The sequence below is a fragment of the Papio anubis genome, chromosome 9 (genome assembly GCF_008728515.1).
Source record: "Papio anubis isolate 15944 chromosome 9, Panubis1.0, whole genome shotgun sequence".
Taxonomy (NCBI): domain Eukaryota; kingdom Metazoa; phylum Chordata; class Mammalia; order Primates; family Cercopithecidae; genus Papio; species Papio anubis.
In genome coordinates this window covers 105325772-105345616 of record NC_044984.1, presented here as the reverse complement: position 1 = coordinate 105345616, position 19845 = coordinate 105325772, and the positions used below count along the sequence as shown (strand labels likewise).

Genomic DNA, 19845 nt, shown 5'->3' with positions numbered 1-19845 from the left:
GTCCTTACAGGGTATGGTGGGGGTTCCTGCGCCGGGCTGGAGTTCAGGTGAGCTTCTCTCATCTGATACCTGAGCGGCTAATACTACAAATCAATCTCTAGGCTCCACCCAGATTTGGGCACCTCTGAGCTGACCAGTGAGGCCTCAGAGGTGAATGACAAACAACAATGATGGCAATAATAATAAAGGTAATACTAGTTGCTCTTGTTTATTGGGGAATGATGGTGTCCCAAGTGTGTGTTATGGGCTCTCCATCAAATCAAATCTTCTCAATGTCCCTGTGAGGTAGGGGCTGTGTTTCAGTCCCATTTTACAGATGAGGAAGCTGAGGCTTACAAAACCGGGGAGTTGCCAAAAGCCTCCCAGTGAGGAAGTGGCAAGATCGGGGTCTGAAGCAAGATCTGACCACTCCGAGCCCAGCTCCCATCATTGCAGGTGCAGCTCCTTGCTGAAATTCAACAGGAAATGCCCTTCCATTTTAAGAAAGATAACAATAACAACTGCCAATAAAGATAATAAATAGCAATTAATAATAATCACCATTAGGAAAGGCTCACAACATGCCCAGCCCTAGGCCAAGTGTCTACATGGAACTGTCACTTTCTACTTCTCACGATCCTTGAAGAAAAGTACTTCTACCTCCAAATGATTATGAAGTAGAAGCTTTATGAGGGCAGGACTTGGTCTGTTTTGTTCTTTGCTACACTCTCAACATCTCAGGCAGCTTGGGACACATAGCTGGGGCTGAAAAATGCTCATCAAATGAATAAATGACCTGTCTCAACAAACCAGGGATGCTCCATTCTAGACAGAAAAACTGGAGCCCAGCCACAGAAGGAAAGATGGGTCTCCTGCCTGATTATAAACAAGGGGTCCCTGGGCATGGTGGGAAAGAAAGCCCCTCAACCCTGGGATCACTGCCCAAAGACCCAGGCCACATTCTCATGCCTGCTGGGCTGATCCAGTGGGCCTGGGAATCAGGAGAAGAATGTCACCTGGGTCCGAGGACGTTAACTGGCTGTCTTGTGTCCCAGACGACAGCCATCTCACAGGTTATAGGGATGCTTTCAGCTCTCTGTGGCTGAGGCCACCAAATCATCGCTTATGACCTGCAGCCTGCCAGCAATTAATAAATAGATATATTAATTAGATGGGAGCTGCTTCCCAGGTTGGAAGTGGGGTCACCCTAAGGCGAGACTGATGGAGCTAAAGGTAAACCCTCATTTGCCACAGGCCTGAGGCCGGTGCCCAATTCCCAGCAACTTTCAAGAGCCAGTGAGCCAGGGGTCCCCCAAGACTGCCCTTCAAGGTGAAGTCAAGGGGCAACTGCCCCCAACCTCATCCCTCCTGTGGATTCAGCCACCCCATCATTCAAATATTTATTGAGCACTTACTATGTCCCTGCCCTCCCCAGAGAGGGAAGCAGACAGTAAACAAATGAACAAATAAATATACAAATAAATATTAATCACATCAGGTGAGGTAAAGTGAGGAGAGGGGAGCTGATTTGGAAAGAGAAGTCAAGGAGGACCTCTCTGAGGAGGTGGTATTCAAGTGGAGGACCGAACTAACTGAAGGGAGGTGTCTGGAAATTGTCTCAGAGAGAAGGAACAGTAAGTGCCAAGACCCTGAGGCTGGGACATGCTTGGCTTGTTTGAGGCACAGCAAGGAGGCCACAGGGGCTCGAGTAAAGACGGAGAGAGTGGCGGGGATGGGAGGGGGATAGGATGGGGGGATCCTAAAGCCTGAGGGCAAGTAAGGACAGATAACCAGGAAAGAGACAGTGCTGGGAGTGACGGCTCCCCGGCGCCCCCCAAGACATGACAGCAACCTCAATGGAGAGTCTCCTACACCCTGAGAGCCTCATGCAGATGTCCCAGTCCCATTTCTTCTTTCCTGTGGGACAAGAAACAGACTTGAAGGCACGGTTACATGGCAAAGAGATGTGTAAGGGTCAACGTCTGCACCTGCTGGAGGGAGCCAGTATGAAGAAGAGAGAGGACGGAAGGACGGGAGGAAGGCTGTTTGGTTGATGGAAGCTCCTAGACTGCCATGGAGTTAGCAGGGGGTCCCATGTGTCCCAGGTACGAGTCTGCAACAGAATTTCTGCTGCACTCTGCCCCTGGCTGGGCCAGCTATGGGATGGATTTCCAGTGCAGCATGGGGGCCAATCACACTCCTTGAAGTTGAAGATGGGCACGATGCATTCTCATGGAATGCCCTTTCTCCTACTACCATTGCTATCTCGCGAGTATGCACCGGGCAACTAGGATTCAAATCCCAGCTCTTCTCCTTTCTTCCTAGATATGTGTCTTTGGGCAAGTTATTTCCCCTTTCAGAGGCATGGTCTTCTCATCTGGAAGATGGGTGTAGCAATGGTATCTCCTGGAGTGCTGGGATTACAGGCGTGAGCCACCGCGCCTGGCTAATTTTTGTATTTTTAGTAGGGACAGGGTTTCACCATGTTGGCCAGGCTGGTCTCAGATGCCTGACCTCAAATGATCTGCCCGCCTCATTCTCCCAAAGTGCTGGGATTACAGGCATGAGCCACCGCACCCGGCCATGCAGTGTCATGTTATATCCTCCATCCCTACTCCTCATTGGCAGGTGGCAAAAGTGAGGATGGGGCGGGCCCAATAGCCTGCTCAGAATCTTCCCTTGGCCATACTGCTTCCTTCAGTTCCTTGGAGGCACAATTCTTCCACCCTCCTCGGGGTCTCCGCAAATGCTATTCCCTCTTCTGAGATGCTTTTCCCTAACCTTGTCCTTGAGATCTCAACGGAAGGGTCATTTCTTCCAGGAAGCATCCCCTGAGGTCCAGACCCAGGCAATTCCTTTGCCATATGCTATCTTGGAATCTATTCTCCTTGTCCATCCGGGAAATGACATGTGCATCCACTCATCCCGTGGCCTGTGGGCTCTGAGAGAGCTGGCACCTTGCCTTCCTTGCTTGCTATATCATCTTTAATACGTAATTATTAGTTATTGTATTTGTGTTTTTATATATAACTATTAATTATACCATAAGTGGTGAATGTACAGTTCTGGAGTGAAGGATAATTGCAATTATTATTCATTTTAACATTATATCATGTTTCAATGTGCTGGGCATGGATCTCAGTGCTTCGTATGCATTAACTCACTTAATCCTCAAAACAGGCTGGGCACAGTGGCTCACACCTGTAATCCCAGCACTTTGAGAGGTTGAGGTGGGAGAATCACTTGAGCTCAGGAGTTCAAGACTAGCCTGGGTAGCGTGGTGAGACCTCCATGTCTACATTTAAAAAAAAAAAGCCAGGCGTGGTGGTGGTGCACCTATAATCCCAGCTACTTGGGAGGCTGACTTGGGAGGATCACCCAAGCCTAGGAGGTTGAGGCTGTAGTGAGCCCTGATGGCACCACTGCACTCCAGCCTGGGTGACAGAGTGAGACCCTGTCTCAAAAAAATAATAATAAATGTCATCACAACAATTCTTAAGGAGGTGACTACTACTATTATCCCCATTTTATATATGAGAAAAGTGAGGCTCAGAAAGGTTAAGTGACTCACCCAAGGTCACACAGCTGGTAAGTGGCAGGGCTGGGATTTGAACCCTGGCCTCCTGGCTCCAGAGTCCAGGTAGTCTTTGGAGGTGGAGGGTATAGGGCTTGATTCTGCACACCACATCCCCTGGGACACCCGCACCCACAGACACTCGTAGCGGATGACAGACACTCGCAGGCGTCTGTAGCAGCAAGGTCTAGGAGTGACGGCCCCACTCAGGGAAATCTGCCCTGGGCTGGCGGCCCCTGTGACCCCTGTGGTCTCCGGATCCGCAGCACCCACGGTCCACACCGGCGGCTGGGCAAGTCAATGGACCATAATGGTTCCTGGGGAGCCATTTACCCCATCCAGCTTGAGCGACGGGCAGCTCACAGAGTCTTAAGCACCGCTGGGCCCCCCGGCGTCTCTGGGCAAACGACCAGCTCAGGCCAAAGAGGCCAAAGGATTGATTGATTGATTTCTTTCTTTCTTTTTAATGACAAATGCATATCCTGCAACTGCTGTTTCACTGGGCTGAACTGAAGACTGGCAGAGGCTGGGGTGTGCTCGGGAGGGGTTTCAGGGGACAGCCACAGGCCCATTTTTGGGGGTGTGGGCTCCTGGGAAGAAGCAGAGACAGCAGGCTCTGAACGCTACTGACCAGGTATCTTCATGGGTTAGTCAGGAGCCTTTCATTTGTTCTGGAAATGCAGCCTCTTCTGGAACTAGGCACTGGGAAGGTGCAACCTGTGGCCTTGAGCTACAGAGAAGACCCTCCCCAGGACCCTGACAGCTAGCCTGACCCACTGAGGACCCCTGGCATAGGGCCCTGGCACTGACTGTTCCCTCTGCCTGGAATGTCCCTCCCAGGTCTCCACTCCCTTCTCCATTGGACCTGCCCAGTGTGGCCAGAGCTCCTGATTTTCAGGGGACACTAGTCACCTGGATTTCTTAGGTAAATCTCCTGCGTTCTAAATGCTGACAACTTACACAAAAGTGTTTTTAAATATCACACTAATCTAGACAGACATATCCATGGGCCAGACATAGCTCCCAATCTGCAATTTCTGTAGTCAGAGCTCCCAAAATATAAGATACTACATATAATATTAGTACAATACTAATATAGTAAACCCCCAATGGAGTAAGAGAGAAGAGAAAACTTGCCCAGAAATCTCTAAAACAGCCTGCAAGGCCAGCAAGTTCCAGCCACTGCTGTTTATTTGGTTTTCTCCTCTCATACTCTAAAAATACCAATGACAATACGAAGTCACTCAGACTCACAGGGCAGCAACTGTGTGCCCACACTGTGCCCTTTCATGTTCAAAGTGGTTTAATCTTCCTGAACAACCTAGAAGGTGGAGACTATTATTAGTCCCATTTAAAGACAAATAAAGTAAGGCTTGGCGAGGTTAAGTGACTCATCCAAGGTCACACAGCTGGTAGGTAATGGAGTCAGGATTTGAAGCCAGGCAGGGGCCCCTTACCACCCTGACTCTTCATGCTTCTCTCTGGAGGGAAAGGGTCAAGAACAAGTTTTGGGAACTGAGTTTGATCCACTTTAATACTCTTAACTGGAAAGTTAAAACTTCAGCCATGCCACAGCCTATATATGACAGCCATGACATAGAACAGTAGACCCAGGGCAGGCAAACTACAGTTCTCAGGCCAAATCCGGCCCCCTGCCTGTTGGTATAAATAAAGTTTTATTGGAACACAGCCTCGTCCATTCATTCTTATTGTCTACGGCTGTTTCATGCTAATCGCAGAGTGGAGGCTTATGGCCCACGAAGCCCAGTGTATTATTATCCAACTCTACAGAAAAAGGTTGGCCCCATCTGATGGTAAACCTAGCATGTGTAGAGAGAGACCATACCCTGAGAGGGTTCTATGGTCAAAACCCTCTGGGGTGTCCTTAGCAATATGGGAGCACATCTGCATATTACAGTGGGGAACCAGTGGTGGAAGCTTCTTTAGTTTTCTTTAGGCTGAGTGGTCACGACATTTGGGCTCAGAATGAAAGAGATGAAGGAGACAACCACAGGGAGATGGGAGGAAAAGGGTCTCAGGCAGAAGAAAGCATACATGCAAAGGCCCTGAGGTGGGAATGTGCTCGATGTGTTTATGAGACAAAGAGAAGGCCGCTGTGGGACAGTGGTTGGAGAGGGAGCCAGAGAGATCGAGAGAATGGGGCAGATCCTGGGGGATCTGTCAGGGGAAAAGAATTTGAATTTAATCTAAACATGATAGGAGTATATTTTTTTTCTTTTTCGTTTTTAAACAGGATCTTGCTCAGTTGCTCAGACTGGAGTGCACTGGTATGATCATAGCTCGGTGCAGCCTCCACCTCCTGGGCTCAAGCAATTCTCCCACCTCAGCCTCCTGAGTATCTGGGACTGCAGGCAGGTGCCACCATGTCCAGCTAATTTTTTTATTTTTTGTAGAGAAGGGGTATCACTATGTTGCCCAGGCTGGTCTCAAACTCCTGGCCTCAAGCAATCCTCCCACCTCAGCCTCCCAAAGTGCTGGGATTATAGGCATAAGCCACCTCGCCTGGGCCATAATAGGAATATAAAGTCTATACCCTCCAAAACACTACAAGTCATTTTGGTGAAGGGCTCATTGAGGCTTAGAAACCAAGTAACTCCATCCTAGACAGAATTTTTTGTTTCAAAAATATTGCTTAAAAGCCCCACACCACGACCACGATGGAGAAAGAAGGGGAGGGGCCCAAGGTCATCACGCTTGTAATCCCAGCACTTTGAGAGGCCGAGGCTGGCGGATCATTTGAGGTCAGGAGTTCAAGACCAGCCTGGTCAACACTGCAAAACCCTGTCTCTACTAAAAACACAAAAATCAGCCAGGCATGGTGGCGTGCGCCCATAGTTCCAACTACTTGGGAATCACGTGAACCCGGGAGGTGAAGGTTGCAGTTAGCCAAGATTGCGCCACTGCACTCCAACCTGGGTGGCAGAGCCAGACTCCATCTTGAAAAAACAAAAAAGAAGAAGACAACGCATTTAAGTGACCCACAAAGGTGACAGCATCCTTCACCTTTACAAAAACTCGTACAGCAAAGGTGGGCACAGCCAGCCGACTTCATGGGCTAAGAAGCAGGAGAATTGTGATGTAGGATGGTTCACCCAGGAGCGCTAGAGGCCACAGAATACAGGTCTTGGGGTCCTTCCCCCCTGCCAACCTCTACCATCCCTGACACCCTCCAGTATATGACAACATCATAAATAACAAGCACCTCCAGAAGAAAAATATCAAACAGAAGATGGGACCCTGAATCCCAAGGCCAGGAACAAAGGCAGGTCACCACCTGAGTCCCCTTCCAATGCTTCACCTCTGCCAGGCCCGGCCTTTGAATTAGATAGCCAGGAAGCCGCCGGAAATTCAGCCCTTTCAGAAGTAGCACAGAAAACCACAATTTCTGGGCAGCCCTGTCTACCATCATCCAGGACCATATATTTAGCACCAGCCAAGGTGCTCACGTTTGAAATCCCATCTGCCGGAAGAAAGGTTACCACGACAGAATGTCAAGTTCGAAGATAGAATCCTCTTTTTAACAGGAGAGTTTAAAAAAAAAAAAAAGAAGAAGAAGAAAAGAGAAAGAAAAACCACCACCAGCATCAGAAAAGCTGTTCCCTCTGGTCAAAATAGCACCGTGCTCATCTGAAATAACCCACCGAGACACTTATTTGCTTCTTTTAGCTGGTCCGTGGTTTCTCCATTTTCTACAGTGAATTCAAGTATTAATAAAAGAAATTTCAAGACCCCCAACAGCAAAACCAGTGAGGGATGAGATGTTGCTTGTTTTTTCTTCTTGCATTCAAAGAGAGAGCCTGTCTTTGAGAAGCAATCTCTGTCAAGTTGAGAAACTACAATTTTGGGATACCCAGAAAAGGCTGCTGGGTTCTTTAAATAAATTCTCAACACCTGTTTCTAGCTCTTTCTGCAGAAAAGGGCCACAGGGTGTGGGTTCTACGGACTTGGAGAGGCAGAGGGAATGGGGTCACCCACTGGCTGGAGTTATAAGAGAGTCCAAGGGTTTGTCTTATTCTCAGAGCGGTCCTCACCTAATGCCAACCCCTCTCAGGGGGCTGAGCCATGCCAAGCTCTGCGGGCTCACGCTCCCCACCTCGGCTGCAATTGGACCTCGGCAGTAATTCTATTATGGCGAAGTTTCCAAAGTTAGGATTCCGCCAACAGGGCTGATAGCTTATTTACTGCTGTCATCTATAGAAAGAGGAATTTTGACACATTGTTAAATGATAGCACATTTAGATAAGTCAAGCTGTCAGAGGCTCTAATGGATGTCTAAACTCTCTGTGGCTGATATGTAAAATTTATGCACTTCAGAATATCATAAGGTTATAATATTTTAATCACATCCCTGCTCTTTTCTAAACTTTGAGCAGGGGAAAATATTCCATCAAGCACCATCTTGCTCTCCTGCGCCAGGAGACTGAGTGTTCCCGGAAGTTTCTCCAAACTCCTTGGAAAAGTCCGGCCTCTCTTTGCTTATACTGTTGATCTGCCTCCCAACTGCTGACATCCGAAGCAGAATTTGCCCCTTCCTCCCAAATTAGTACTATGTAATCCTATCGGCCAAGCTCCTTCCTCCCCAGAAACACAGATGAGCATTTGGTCTGGGGACCCTCATTTGGACAGGGTGCCCCCCCAGCTCATTGTTAGCTCAATTAACTCTCTTTGGAGTCAGGGAAGACAGCATGGGAGACTGGACCCAGAGCATCGTAAGAAAAGTAGAAAGTTAAGCAGAAAAAGAAAATCATAAAGGTATGAATCCGGTTACGACGATTATACACAGAAAAGCCATAAAAAAATACTGCATTAGTAATGTTCACCATAAAGCAATCTTATAACCAAATGAAATATGCCTAGCATTATCTTTGGATGGAATTTTATTTCTTCTCGTTTCCTGAGCGGCTAGCTGCAAAGGCAAAAAAGAAGCAAAGATGGGGGGAGGTAGTTTCAGGAGTGGTGGAGTAGGGTGGCATATCTCAGATCACCTTTACCATCCGCCCAAAGTCATTAAGGTTGTTGACTGACTTCCAGGCTAGGAAAACAGCCCTGCTATGTACAGAGACGGTGCTGGAAGGAATAATAACGGGAACGCTTTCATTTTTGAAAAATATACATTTCCGGAGGGCTGGACGCCAGGCTGATACAAGGTCACCTTTCTTGCCAGGATCAGTACGGCGTCAGCGACGTGGTATGGCCTGGGGACACAGGGCGGCCTATGCTGCCTAGGCCACTTTAATGCTCAGCAACCACGCTGTGAGAAACCATTCAACCTGAACAGCCAGGAGTGAAAGCAACGCACCTCCTCACCATCACAGGCAGCTCAGCCTCAGGATGCGGGACCAGGGCTCTCTGGCTGCCCAGGCCTGGGCCTGGGGACCTGCCTCTCCTACCTGGTCTCAGAACAAGCCGGCAGAAGTTCTCCTTTCTGTCTATCTCCCCTATAAGAGGAAAGCAGGGGAGGGGGAAAAATGAAAATAAAAATGTGTCGTAGGAGTCACTGGCATTATGTACAAGAGAGGATCCCAGGCCAAAGTGCTTAGGCTCCTAATCCACTTCCAACAAAAATGCCATCAGTGAGGATATGGGGTGGGGTGGGGGTGGGGGGCTGCGGCCTGTTGGCCAGGGGACCAACTGAAGATTTCAGGCTGGGGGTGGTGAACACAGCAGATGGAGGGCCAAAATGTTTGCACGCGGCCACGGCTGCCACGTTTATTTCTCTGCTTTCTAGAAGTGTGCTGCCTTGCAAACTCCCACAGGGATACCCCCTCCACTTAATATCGATGTAAATGAGTTTACCCCCCTTCCCTAAGAGCCTTCTCCGGTACCAGCCATTGTCTTAACGAACAACCCCCCCCCCTTCACACATTCACCCTGTAGGCTGGGAGGTCTAGGTCCTATCTCCCCATCACCTGAACAAACCCCTCCACCACCCCTTACCTTCATCCTTTCCAGTTCAAATTTGCTTTCCATCTATGCATCTTCTAAAACGCTAACAAAGGGTTCCCAGATCAATGGGCGTCCAGCTGGAATCAAGATTTGGGTGACCTCAACCGTTCTACAAAAGACCCCTTGGGTAGAAGATTGAAGAGAGTGAGGTTCCAACCTCCCCAGCTCAGACATTAGCCCCCCGGGAGCCGCACCCACCCCTCAGCACCCAGCCCCTGCCTCTCCCCGGGCTGCAGCCCGAGCTCCCCGGATTGAAAACGAGTTATCTAATGAAAATTGTGTTAACTGACATTCCGGCCGACAGGGAGCAAATACCAGCGCTGTAAATCTCGCCGCGGAAATTTTCTCCAGCCCAGAATAACAATAGGACCCTGCAAAGGGCTTTCGCCAGCCCTTCTGGTTCCTCTCCTCTTGTGTGCCACGTTCTTGTCATTCCTTATGTTACAGAACATCAATCATAAATAAAGACGCTGTCCCCCAGCCGTGCCCGGGTCTCATTTACAAACATTAGCAGGGAATACGATTACCATTGGCCTTCGTGCCAAGCCCAATGTGGCTGCCCAATTCTCTCTCTCTCTCTCTCTCTCTCTGCCTCCACAACCCCCACTCTTCCAGAAAGGCCACTTTAGCATCATTTAAGCCGGCAGGCACAGCTCGCAGTCCTGCCCGTCTCAGTTGGCCACCAAACTGTAGCCCCAACTCGAGTGCAGACCCGGAATTGCAAGGCACTCGGCAGTTATTAACTGCATGCCTCAGTGCCCCGATTTTCTCCCCAGCTCAATGGCTTTGGGGGAGGGGGAGAGCGAGGAGCGGGGCGTTTGGAAGGACGAGGACTGGGAAGCGGGGAGAAGCGGCGGGTGCTAGAACCACTTATCAGAAGAAACTTAACGAGATTTGCCGGCGGATTAAAAAAAAAAAAAAAAAGTGGGTCCCTTTTTATCTCCAGACTGATGATCTCGCGTCTTCCGCGAATGACACGGTCAAGGCAGGATGCTCTAACCGCCCCGTTATCCGCACCATTTTCCCGCCCCTGATCCCCGCCGCACCCCCCGAGACTTTGCGAGACTCCAAGGCTGGGGGGCCTTGCCAGGCGCGTCCGGGGCACCCCGGGATAGAACAGAGGCCGGAGCTGCGCCTCCACGGTGCGTTCTCTGAGATTCCGCCTCCCAACCCCGGCTCCTAGCGGGTCTGCAGAGAATACCTCCAAATCTGGGGGAGGCACACAGACTCCCACAAAGGGAGGATGGGGAGAAAGTGATGGGGTTTGGAAGAGTCGCCCTAGGGAAGGAGAGAGAAAGAGCAGAGAAGAGATGAGAGAAACAGAAGAGACGGGAGAGACGGGAGAAAGAAGAGACGGGAGAGAGGACAGAAGGGGAGCGGCGGGGAGAAACGCAGGAGGCAGAACAAGCGAGAAAATCTCTCATTTAAAAGTTCCCATGGGCCGGAGGGCTGGGAGTCACCTGCTCTGCGCTGCTCCCGGCTCTCCACCGCCCTGGAGGCAGGAGCGCAAACTTGCGCGCGCCCGGGCCCATCTCCACCGCCCGTCTGCATCTAGACTTGGGAATGAGGTGGAAGGGGGGTAAAGGCAAGAAGCAAAGACGAACCCCAAGACCCCGGCCCGAGGAGAAGAGGTCTGCCGGCGCGGGCGGCCAGTCCGGCGGCGGTGGCTCTGGCGGCGGCGGCGGCCCCCGGGTGGTGGCGCGTCCGGGCTGCGCAGCCAGGCGGGCGGCGGCGGCTGAGGTGCCGGCGGGCGGCGGGGCGCGGAGCCGCCTCCTCGCCAACCCCGGCTCCCTCCTCCTTTCCTCCTCCTCTCTCCTCCTCCTCCTCCCTGCCCGCCAGCTCCCTCCCTCCCTCGCCGGAGCCCCAGCCCGGTGCGGACAGGCAAGCGGCGCGCTCCGCGGCCTCCCCGGGCGCCGCGAAGTTGGGAGGCGCGCAAAGTGCGGCTCAGGGGAACCGCCGGGGAGTCCCGCCAGCAGCCCCCTGCCCGGGGTCGCAGCCCCTGCCTTCCCCGCGCTTCGCCCGGCCGCTCGGCCGCTCCGCCGACCGAGGGCTCACTAGCGCTTCTCCATGGTCGCGGCAGCTAATCGATGACTCAACCGAACAAAGAGCAGCGGCGAGATCAATTCCTAATACCTATCGATGGGCAGCGGGCGGCCGAGCCCCGGCGAGCCCCGGCAGCCGCCGCCCGCCGCCCCGGGGCGCCCGCCCGCCCGCCCGGGGACCTCCCCAACGCGCCCAGGGCGCGCCTGGGCTCCCTACTGCCGCGGCCGGCGCGCCTGCACTAACCTGGAGTCGCCGTAGATCAAATCGCTTCCAATATTGGAAACATCGATCCCACATTGGCGGCCATCTTGGGGCTATCGAAACGCGCACACACAAGAGTTTGGCTTTCTCACGGCTGCACTTCCACATCCGGGCTGGACTCCCCCAGCCCCGGGCCGCTGCCGGCCGCCCGGCCCCGAGCGCCGCGGCCCCGGGCCCCGGGCGCCCTCCGGCCTCCTGCCACCTGCTGCCCCTCGCCGCTGCCGCCGCCAGCCGCCGTCCTGGTCGCCCCCGACTCCCGAGGGCGCGGGCGGCGCCGCGGGAGCTGCCCGCCCGGGAGGCAGCCGGGATGGGGTGGGAGGAGGGTGGGGAGGCAGCCTCTCCGAGAGGCGCCGGCGCCGCCGCTGCCCTGCCTGCCGCCGGCTCCCGGGCCCGCGGAGCGCTCGCTGCATCTCCCCCCCCAAGTCCGGGGTCGGTGTGCCGCGCGATTGCACTTGACTTTGGCTTTTTGCAAACTTATCAATACTGACGTAACGTGCTGATCAATGCAAAGGGAAGTTTGGGAGGGGGCGCTGTGGGAGGCGGGCGCGCGGAGCGCCTGCCCCCGCTTGCACCTGTCTACCCCCCGCTCCCGGCGTTGCACACTTAAAAAAAAGTTAATAGTTGCAATGCATTTTTTTTTCTTTTGCAATCGGAGCACACACAACACGTGCCTCGGGCTGCCGCCGCTCCTCCGCCAGATATGCTTGGGATCCGAGGGTCGCAGCCAGCACTTGGGGCTGCGTAGACGCGCCGGCCGGCGGGAGGGTGGGAGCCGCCCGGGGGCGCCACTGAGTCGTGGGAAATGTCACCACCACCGCCCACAGTTTCCGCGCCATTATATTATCATTATTGGCGGGGAGGGGGACTTCGTCTGAGTAGTAGCTCAGGGTTCTTTATGGGCGGGGGCCGAGGGCGGGGCCTCAGGTCCTTTGCAATAGGGATTTATGTTATTGTTATTATTCGGGGGGTCTTTAACCCAATTGTAGGGACTCCCCCACAACTTTGCAAGGTGAAACCCTTTTACTGTGATGACTATTATTGGAGGTTTATTATTTGGTTCTGAACCAAACCTTGGGAGGGCCCTTTCCCCCAGTGGGCTTGTTTTATTGTTATGAGTGTTGAGGGTGCCCTACCCCTGCTGTGGGGGCTCCGGATCCTTAACAACCTCGGAGGTTTCTGCTGTTGTTATCATCGTTATTATCGGGGCTCTGTTCTTTGCAACATGACATTCCTTTATTGTGATTGTCTTTGGGGAGAGGGTCTTTAGCATGGCTAGAGGGAGGTTCCGGTCCTTTGCAATTCTTCGGACTCTGGACAACCGGGGTGACTGGATTTCTTGTTTTACGTTTTTTTCTTTTCTTTTTTTTTCTTGCCTCTGTGCAAGCTCGAGGTCCTCTGTTTCCTCCCGAAATCTCACCTCCAGGGGAACTCATACTCCCAGCCCCTTCCATCACCAACCCCCTTACCTATCCCTGCCACCACCCCAAAAGTTGAGGTCACCCTTCCCCTGACACATAGCACCGCAGCCTCTTCCCCACTCTAAAAAAGAGGGCATGTTTTTCCTTTTTCTGTGATGAAAAGATTTGCTTTTATGGACAGCAAATGGAAATTATATTCTTTTTATAACCCAGCTTGGACTTCTGACATCACTCTTGGTCTGGGACAATAGATCAATACAGTGGGTTATAAAAAAGATAAAGTTTAGAAGAGTTGTAAAGAAGAGAGAATCATGATGGATATTTTTGATGATTTTCCAATATTTGTGTCTCAGAGCACGTGCTTTGCGGCAATTAAAGTTTTTAATGTAATGTAAATAATTGTTTCATAAATGCTTCGGAAGAAGGTGTGATCTTTCTGAGCAATCATTTGAGCTGTTTAAAAAATGAAATGTGATTTAAACAAGGATACAGTATTTGTTTCCATCCCCATACATTTTCCATGAGGTCTGGGTAAATATATTAATGAGGAGTTGAAAGACGCGTAAGACCAAAAGTACTGCATTCACCGAGATGTAATGAATTAGGCCTAGTTAGCAATTCCGAGTGGCCTGTTTCCCTGCCAGATTAAATTGCACGTGATGTGTGGTTTATCTCAGCTCTCGATAACTTCAGGTTTAAATTACAGCTCTCATTCTGCAAAATGAATTTAGGGAAATTTCATAACTATCACATTACAATTTTTTAAATGGCTACATTTTTCTCCTGAGCATCTGTAAAGCTTGTGGCTTCCTTGTCTTTGGGTCTGTTTTTTAAAGTCCTGTAATAAAAAATCTAGAGTGAGTGTGAATCCCTTCCAAGCAATGTTTAGCAAGCCAAGGGGCTGATGAAAAAAAAAAATTATTTTAAACTTATGTCTGATTTTGCAGTAACAGGACACATTGACATCGTGTACCTCCTGATATGTTGTGCTTGAAGGACACATCACTTCTGTGGTATTCCTGTCAAAGGGGTATAATCTAAAGCTAATTGTGAAGAAACATCAGACAAACCCAAATGGAGGGGAAAATTCTACAAAATAAACAGCCTGTTCGCTTCAAAAACGTCAGTGGCACATGAAACACACAGAATAATGGAGGACCTATTTCCAATTAAAGGAAACTAAAGAGACTTGACAAGTGATTATAACATATGATCCTGGATTTTCTTATACTGTAAAGTGGATTAATTAGAACCAATGGCAAATTTAAAATAAAGTCAATAGATCAGATAATAGTGTATCGATGTTAATTTCCTGATTTTGACCATTATACACTGGCTATGTAACAAAATACTCTTGTGTTAGAGAACACACGGAAGTATTTAGGGATAAAGGGACAGACATCATGTCGCCAACTCTCAAGCAGTGCAGATAAAAATAATATGTATCTATTTATTCATCTATATCTGTCTACCTAGAGGCAGTGATAAAACAATGTTGCAAAATGTTAACATTTGAAGATTCTAGGTGACTAGTACACAGAAATTCCTTCTACTTTCCTGGCAAGATTTCTAGGAATCTGAAAGTATGTTAAAAGAAAAAAACAGATAAATCTAGGTCTGACTTCATTTAACCTGTTAGGGACTACTGGCTTCCAAATAAAAATTCTGCACGGGACTTTCTACTTTCCTGACTGAAGTAGGCTGCACCTTTGACCCAGTAGGAAATTGCCACAGCAAACATGCTTACCGACGAGCAGCGAGAAAATCCAATAATTCAGATTGTTTTAAGTCTGTGATATTTTTAAATGACTTAATGCAGTGAGTCTCTGAAGAATTCCAACAATTTTAATGGTAGAAACTTGCAGTCCCACAGAGGAATGGGTTGCTACATAAATACTGAATGATCGTGTCTTTCTGTCTGGGCTGAAACATATTAGCTTTGCCTAGTGGCTTATTGCTTTATTCACAAAATAAATTTCAACCGTCTCTTCCCACCATATTCCAAGTACATCGTGTGCCTGTGCTTATTAGATGTGGGGGCTTCTACTCCAAAGGCATCTGTAACCATCTCAGACTTAGCAATAATGAATTAAGCAGATAAGTGTTTACCCCCAAACAGAGTTAACTGGGGAAATATTATTATGGGTGGTCCTTAATGAAGGATAATAAGCCAGGAAATTCAGACTTTGTCAGCAGACAATGGCCTTAGATTTAAGAACTAAAGCACTAACGTTTTAAATATTTTTGTGAAAAGCTGTTTTTCATGTTCTTAGCACATCCTCTGCCACAAACACACACACACACGTACACAGATAGGCAAAAACTTAAACAGGTTTCAGATTAATTCCTGATTCCCAAAGACTCACACATCAAGATGAGTATTAAAAAATTACAGTAGAAAAGAAAGTACCTCCCCTCCCCCAGAGGAATCAGAGGGCAGCTTGGGGCAGCCTATCCTAAAAGCAGAAGCAGAGAGCCGGGATCCTTTAGGAAATTCACTAACTGTGTAAGAATCCCGGGGAAGATAATGGCAGGTCCTTAGCCACATACATAATGATATGCGAAATCCCCAGGATCAAAGCTGAAACAAAAGAAAATGTCCTTCGGTAGCTCTGCGTTGCCCACTGCAGCTGCCAGGCAGGGAGAAAAACAACTACAGGATCCGAATTCATCTGGAAGTATTAAACAACACTAGGAGTAAGGGATATGGGACTGTCTGGTGGACACCTGCAGGGTGTGTTCCTGGAGGCTGGCCCGTGGTTAGGTCCAGGATCCTGCAGCTAGAGTGACCCGCCAAAAGGTCCAATCCTGGCACGATGCTGTCGACCACTGCCATTAGTAAACACCTACTGGTTGTTGGATGCTTTATAAATAAACCACTAGCATAACACAGTGACTAGGCGCATAGTGGTTAGGAGAATAGAACATAGTGGTTAGCAGCCATCTGGAGCCAGATTGTCTGGGTGTGAATTTCAACTCTGCCACTTATAAGCTCTGTGACAAGTTGGGCAAGTTATTTTACCTCTCTGTGCCTCATTTTCATCATGTATGCAATGGCGCTAATAATTGTGCCATTGCATACATGTGATGAGGATTAAATTAGTTAATCTATGTGAAGCACTGTGTAAATGCACAGCATGTACTAGATCTCATTATTATTGGCCTCACAATGGACTGGGCAGGGATTGGTATTCCCATATTGCAGATGCAAAGATTGAGCCCCGGAGAGAAGTGGTCGGCTCATAGTCACATGGTTGTAAAGGGCCAAAACTAGGACTAATACCTGGGTTCACTCACAGCAAGTCGGAGCTCTTTGCACTTGAGGCTGTTCTGCCTTTCATGGAGGGGGAGAATGGGTGCAAAAGTAGACTCCCAGAAAGCAAGGGCTGCAGCCTGAGCCATGTGCTGATGCCCAGTGGCCAATGCTCAGTGGAGAGAAATAACACAGGGACAGGCTCCCTTGACCTGATTCCCCTCCAATGCCAGGGACTAGTTAAAAAAGCAATCTTGTATTCAAGCTGTGTTGGTCATTCTCCTTTTTCTCCTCTCTTGCACCATTTTCCACCTGCTCGGTGCCCAGGAAGCTGACCTCTGTGGACTACATCTCCCAGGCTCCCTTGCTCTCTGGCTTTCACTTAGGTTTGGCCAGTGGGAGGCCCTGGTAGGAAATAAGAAGGCAGGAGGAGAGAAGGTTGGGGTGCTCATTCCCCAGCTCCCTCCCTACTTTGCTGCCATTTTGGCTGTGACTGGGTCCTTCTACAGACGCAGCGCCTGCCAAGCTGTCCCTCTCCTGCTCTCACTGGGTCCCAGCAACTGCTCCCTCTTCCTCCTGCTTCAGGTCTGGGATGGAAATGGCTTTCCCCTGTTGCTGGCACCTGGTGGCCTCAACATTCCTCTGCCCACACCTCTGCAGATGGTCTCTTCATTTAAAAATCCCAACCAAGGCTGGACACGGTGGCTCACACCTATAATCCCAGCACTTTGGAAGGCCAAGGCAGATGAATCACTGGAGGTCAGGAGTTCAAGACCAGCCTGGCCAACATGGTGAAATCCTGTCTCTACTAAAAATACAAAAATTAGCTGGGTGTGGCGGCAGGTACCTGTAATCCCAGCTACTTGGGAGTCTAAGACAGGAGAATCACTTGAACCTGGGAGGTGGAGGTTGCAGTGAGCCGAGATCACACCATTGCACTCCAGCCTGGGTGACAGAGTGAGACTCCATCTCAAAAAAAAAAAAAAAAAAAACAAAAAGCAAAAAAAATCCCAGCTAAGTGTCCCTGCTGGAGCCCTGACTGACCCCTACCACGGAATGCAATTCAATTGTTAAGAAAGTGAGGGCTATTTGTATATGTTGAGGCATATATTTATATGTGTCTATGATATATGGTAAAGTAAACATAAGCAGGTTATAGAACAGCATTATGGAATAATCTCTTTCCTTAAAATGTGGTGCTTTGGGAAAAGTCAACAAAAGTAGATATCAAATGGTTAACAGATATTAGTTCTGGAAAATGGGCTTACAGCCCCTTATTTCTTTTTTTGTCGTTGTTGCTTTTGTTTGTTTGTTTGTTTTGAGGCAGGGTCTTGCTCTGTTGCCCAGCCTGGAGTGCAGTGGTACAAACATAGCTCATTGCAGCCTCAACCTTCTGGGCTCAAGAGATCCTCCCACTTCAGCTCCCCAAGTAGCTGGGACTACAGGTGCACACCACCATGTCCAGCTAATTTTTTACTTTATTTTATGCAGACATTGGGTCTCTCTGTGACCCCAGCCATATTGCCCAGGCAGGTCTCAAACTCCTGGACCCAAGTGACCCTCCCATCTCAGCCTCCCAAAGTGCTGGGATTACAGTCATGAGCCACCATGCCCGGATAATTTCTACATCATCATTTTAAGCTTTTTTATGAGCACAAATTTATTTTTTCATCAGGAATCTTCATTTGCTTGTGGGAGGTGTGGGGGTCGTTCTTCCTGGGACCCTGACTCATACACATACCACGTCCACCTGAGATGTCTATAAAAGAAGAGCTGACTGAATAGCGAGATTCCATGTTCTTGGGCTGGAAGAATTAACAGGATGATGTCACTCGTCCTCAAATTAATTCATACATTTAAGGCCATTCCAGTGAAAACCTCAGTAAGGGTTTTCATGAAACTTGACAAGCCCATCTAAAAAATTCTTACAAAGATGCAAGGGTCAAGAACAGCTGAGGCAAATTTGAGGAGTAACAAGATAGGAGAATCATTCCTATAAGAGATGAAGACTTCTTATAAAGCTGTAATAACAGAGAGCTAGTAAGATACATAGACCCAAGGGACAAAATCAAAAGCCCAGAAACAGACTCATACAAATTTAGAACCGACACATGAGTAGATAGCAAAGCTGGCATAATAAACTAGTGGGGAAAGGATACATTTCATTTTCAATATGATGCTGAACCAGCTGGCTACCCATATGGGAAAAATACAATTAGATCTCTACCTCACACCATACACCAAGATCAACCCCAGGTGGAGATGTCAGCACACCATGAATTTAAAGAAAGAAATTCAATTTGTTCCTTTTTTCCAACAGCACTGAACATTGGAATGGAAGAATCATATTGCGATTAATCTGACTTCATTATACTCTGCCTGTCTGTCTGTCTGTCTGTCTGTTTTAAAGCATCCTAATAGCTCTGGTCATATAATAGCCCAGGATTCCTTCCTGAACTGGACTGTGGCCAGAACCAGGACTGAATTTTCTTTGAGCATCTCTGGAATGAAATGCCACTTGACAGCTGGCAGCTTCCAGGAGGTTTAGAGACACTCACTCGCCAAAGGTTCTAGAGGCCTCTGCTCTGTACAGCTTACAGCTCTTCCTTGGGCACACAACGTGCGAGCCTCTGAGAAGCTGGCTCCAGGGCAAGCACCTGCCTTTCAGGTCTGTGTTCCTATTTTAGCAGCCCAGTGCGTAAATGAGACAGCGACTGAAGTCCTCAAAAACAATCACTGTGGAATTCTGGACACCCATTTGACCCTCCATCTCACCCAGATCCCATTATCTGGCCTGGGCAGTGGCCCATTCCTCCATCAGCATCCAGAACTGTGGACTCCCAAAGGCAACATCAGCCTTGTCTGTGCTCTGCGAAGAACTGAGCCCTCCAGCACACCCCTTCACCCACCCAAACAAAACTCCACAAACGGGGCCCCCAAAACCTCAATGAAGAGTGCAGACTATTGCTACAGGTTTTCTTAAGGGCAAGGCACGGAGGGCTTACCGCCTTCAGATCCTCTTTGCTTCTTTCTCTCCCCTAAGTCCCCTTCATTAAAGCAGCCTCTCCAGGCTCTATTTTTAATTTCTCTCCCTACAAACGACTCATTCGTCTTCTCTCACTTATCGCTCACTCTCCGATTCTCCAGCTCCTTCTCTTCTCCCTCTTCCTTTGTTCTTCTTCCTCCTTGGGCTAACATTTCTCCTCCCTCTTCTTCAAATCGGAGGTTCTCACATTTAATCTCATCAGCAAAACATGGGCCTGGAGCCAAGCAAAAAAAAGAAAGAAAGAATTCTTTTATTCCTTTAGTAAGCCAGGGAGATATGGATGCTTACATTTTCTCTGTCCCAC

The 19845-nt window shown here is 49.3% G+C and overlaps 1 protein-coding gene across 1 annotated transcript in view; it reads right to left on the bottom strand.

Moving 5' to 3' along the window:
- The window catches only part of CUX2 (cut like homeobox 2), a 319501-nt gene extending 307490 nt beyond the window's left edge, over window positions 1-12011 (bottom strand). Inside the window, exon 1 of the mRNA XM_031650754.1 lies at window positions 11807-12011. Within this exon, the coding sequence (XP_031506614.1) occupies window positions 11807-11932 (126 nt within the window). The 5' untranslated portion in view covers window positions 11933-12011. The remainder of the gene's footprint in view (window positions 1-11806) is intronic.
- Window positions 12012-19845: the final 7834 nt, after the last annotated feature.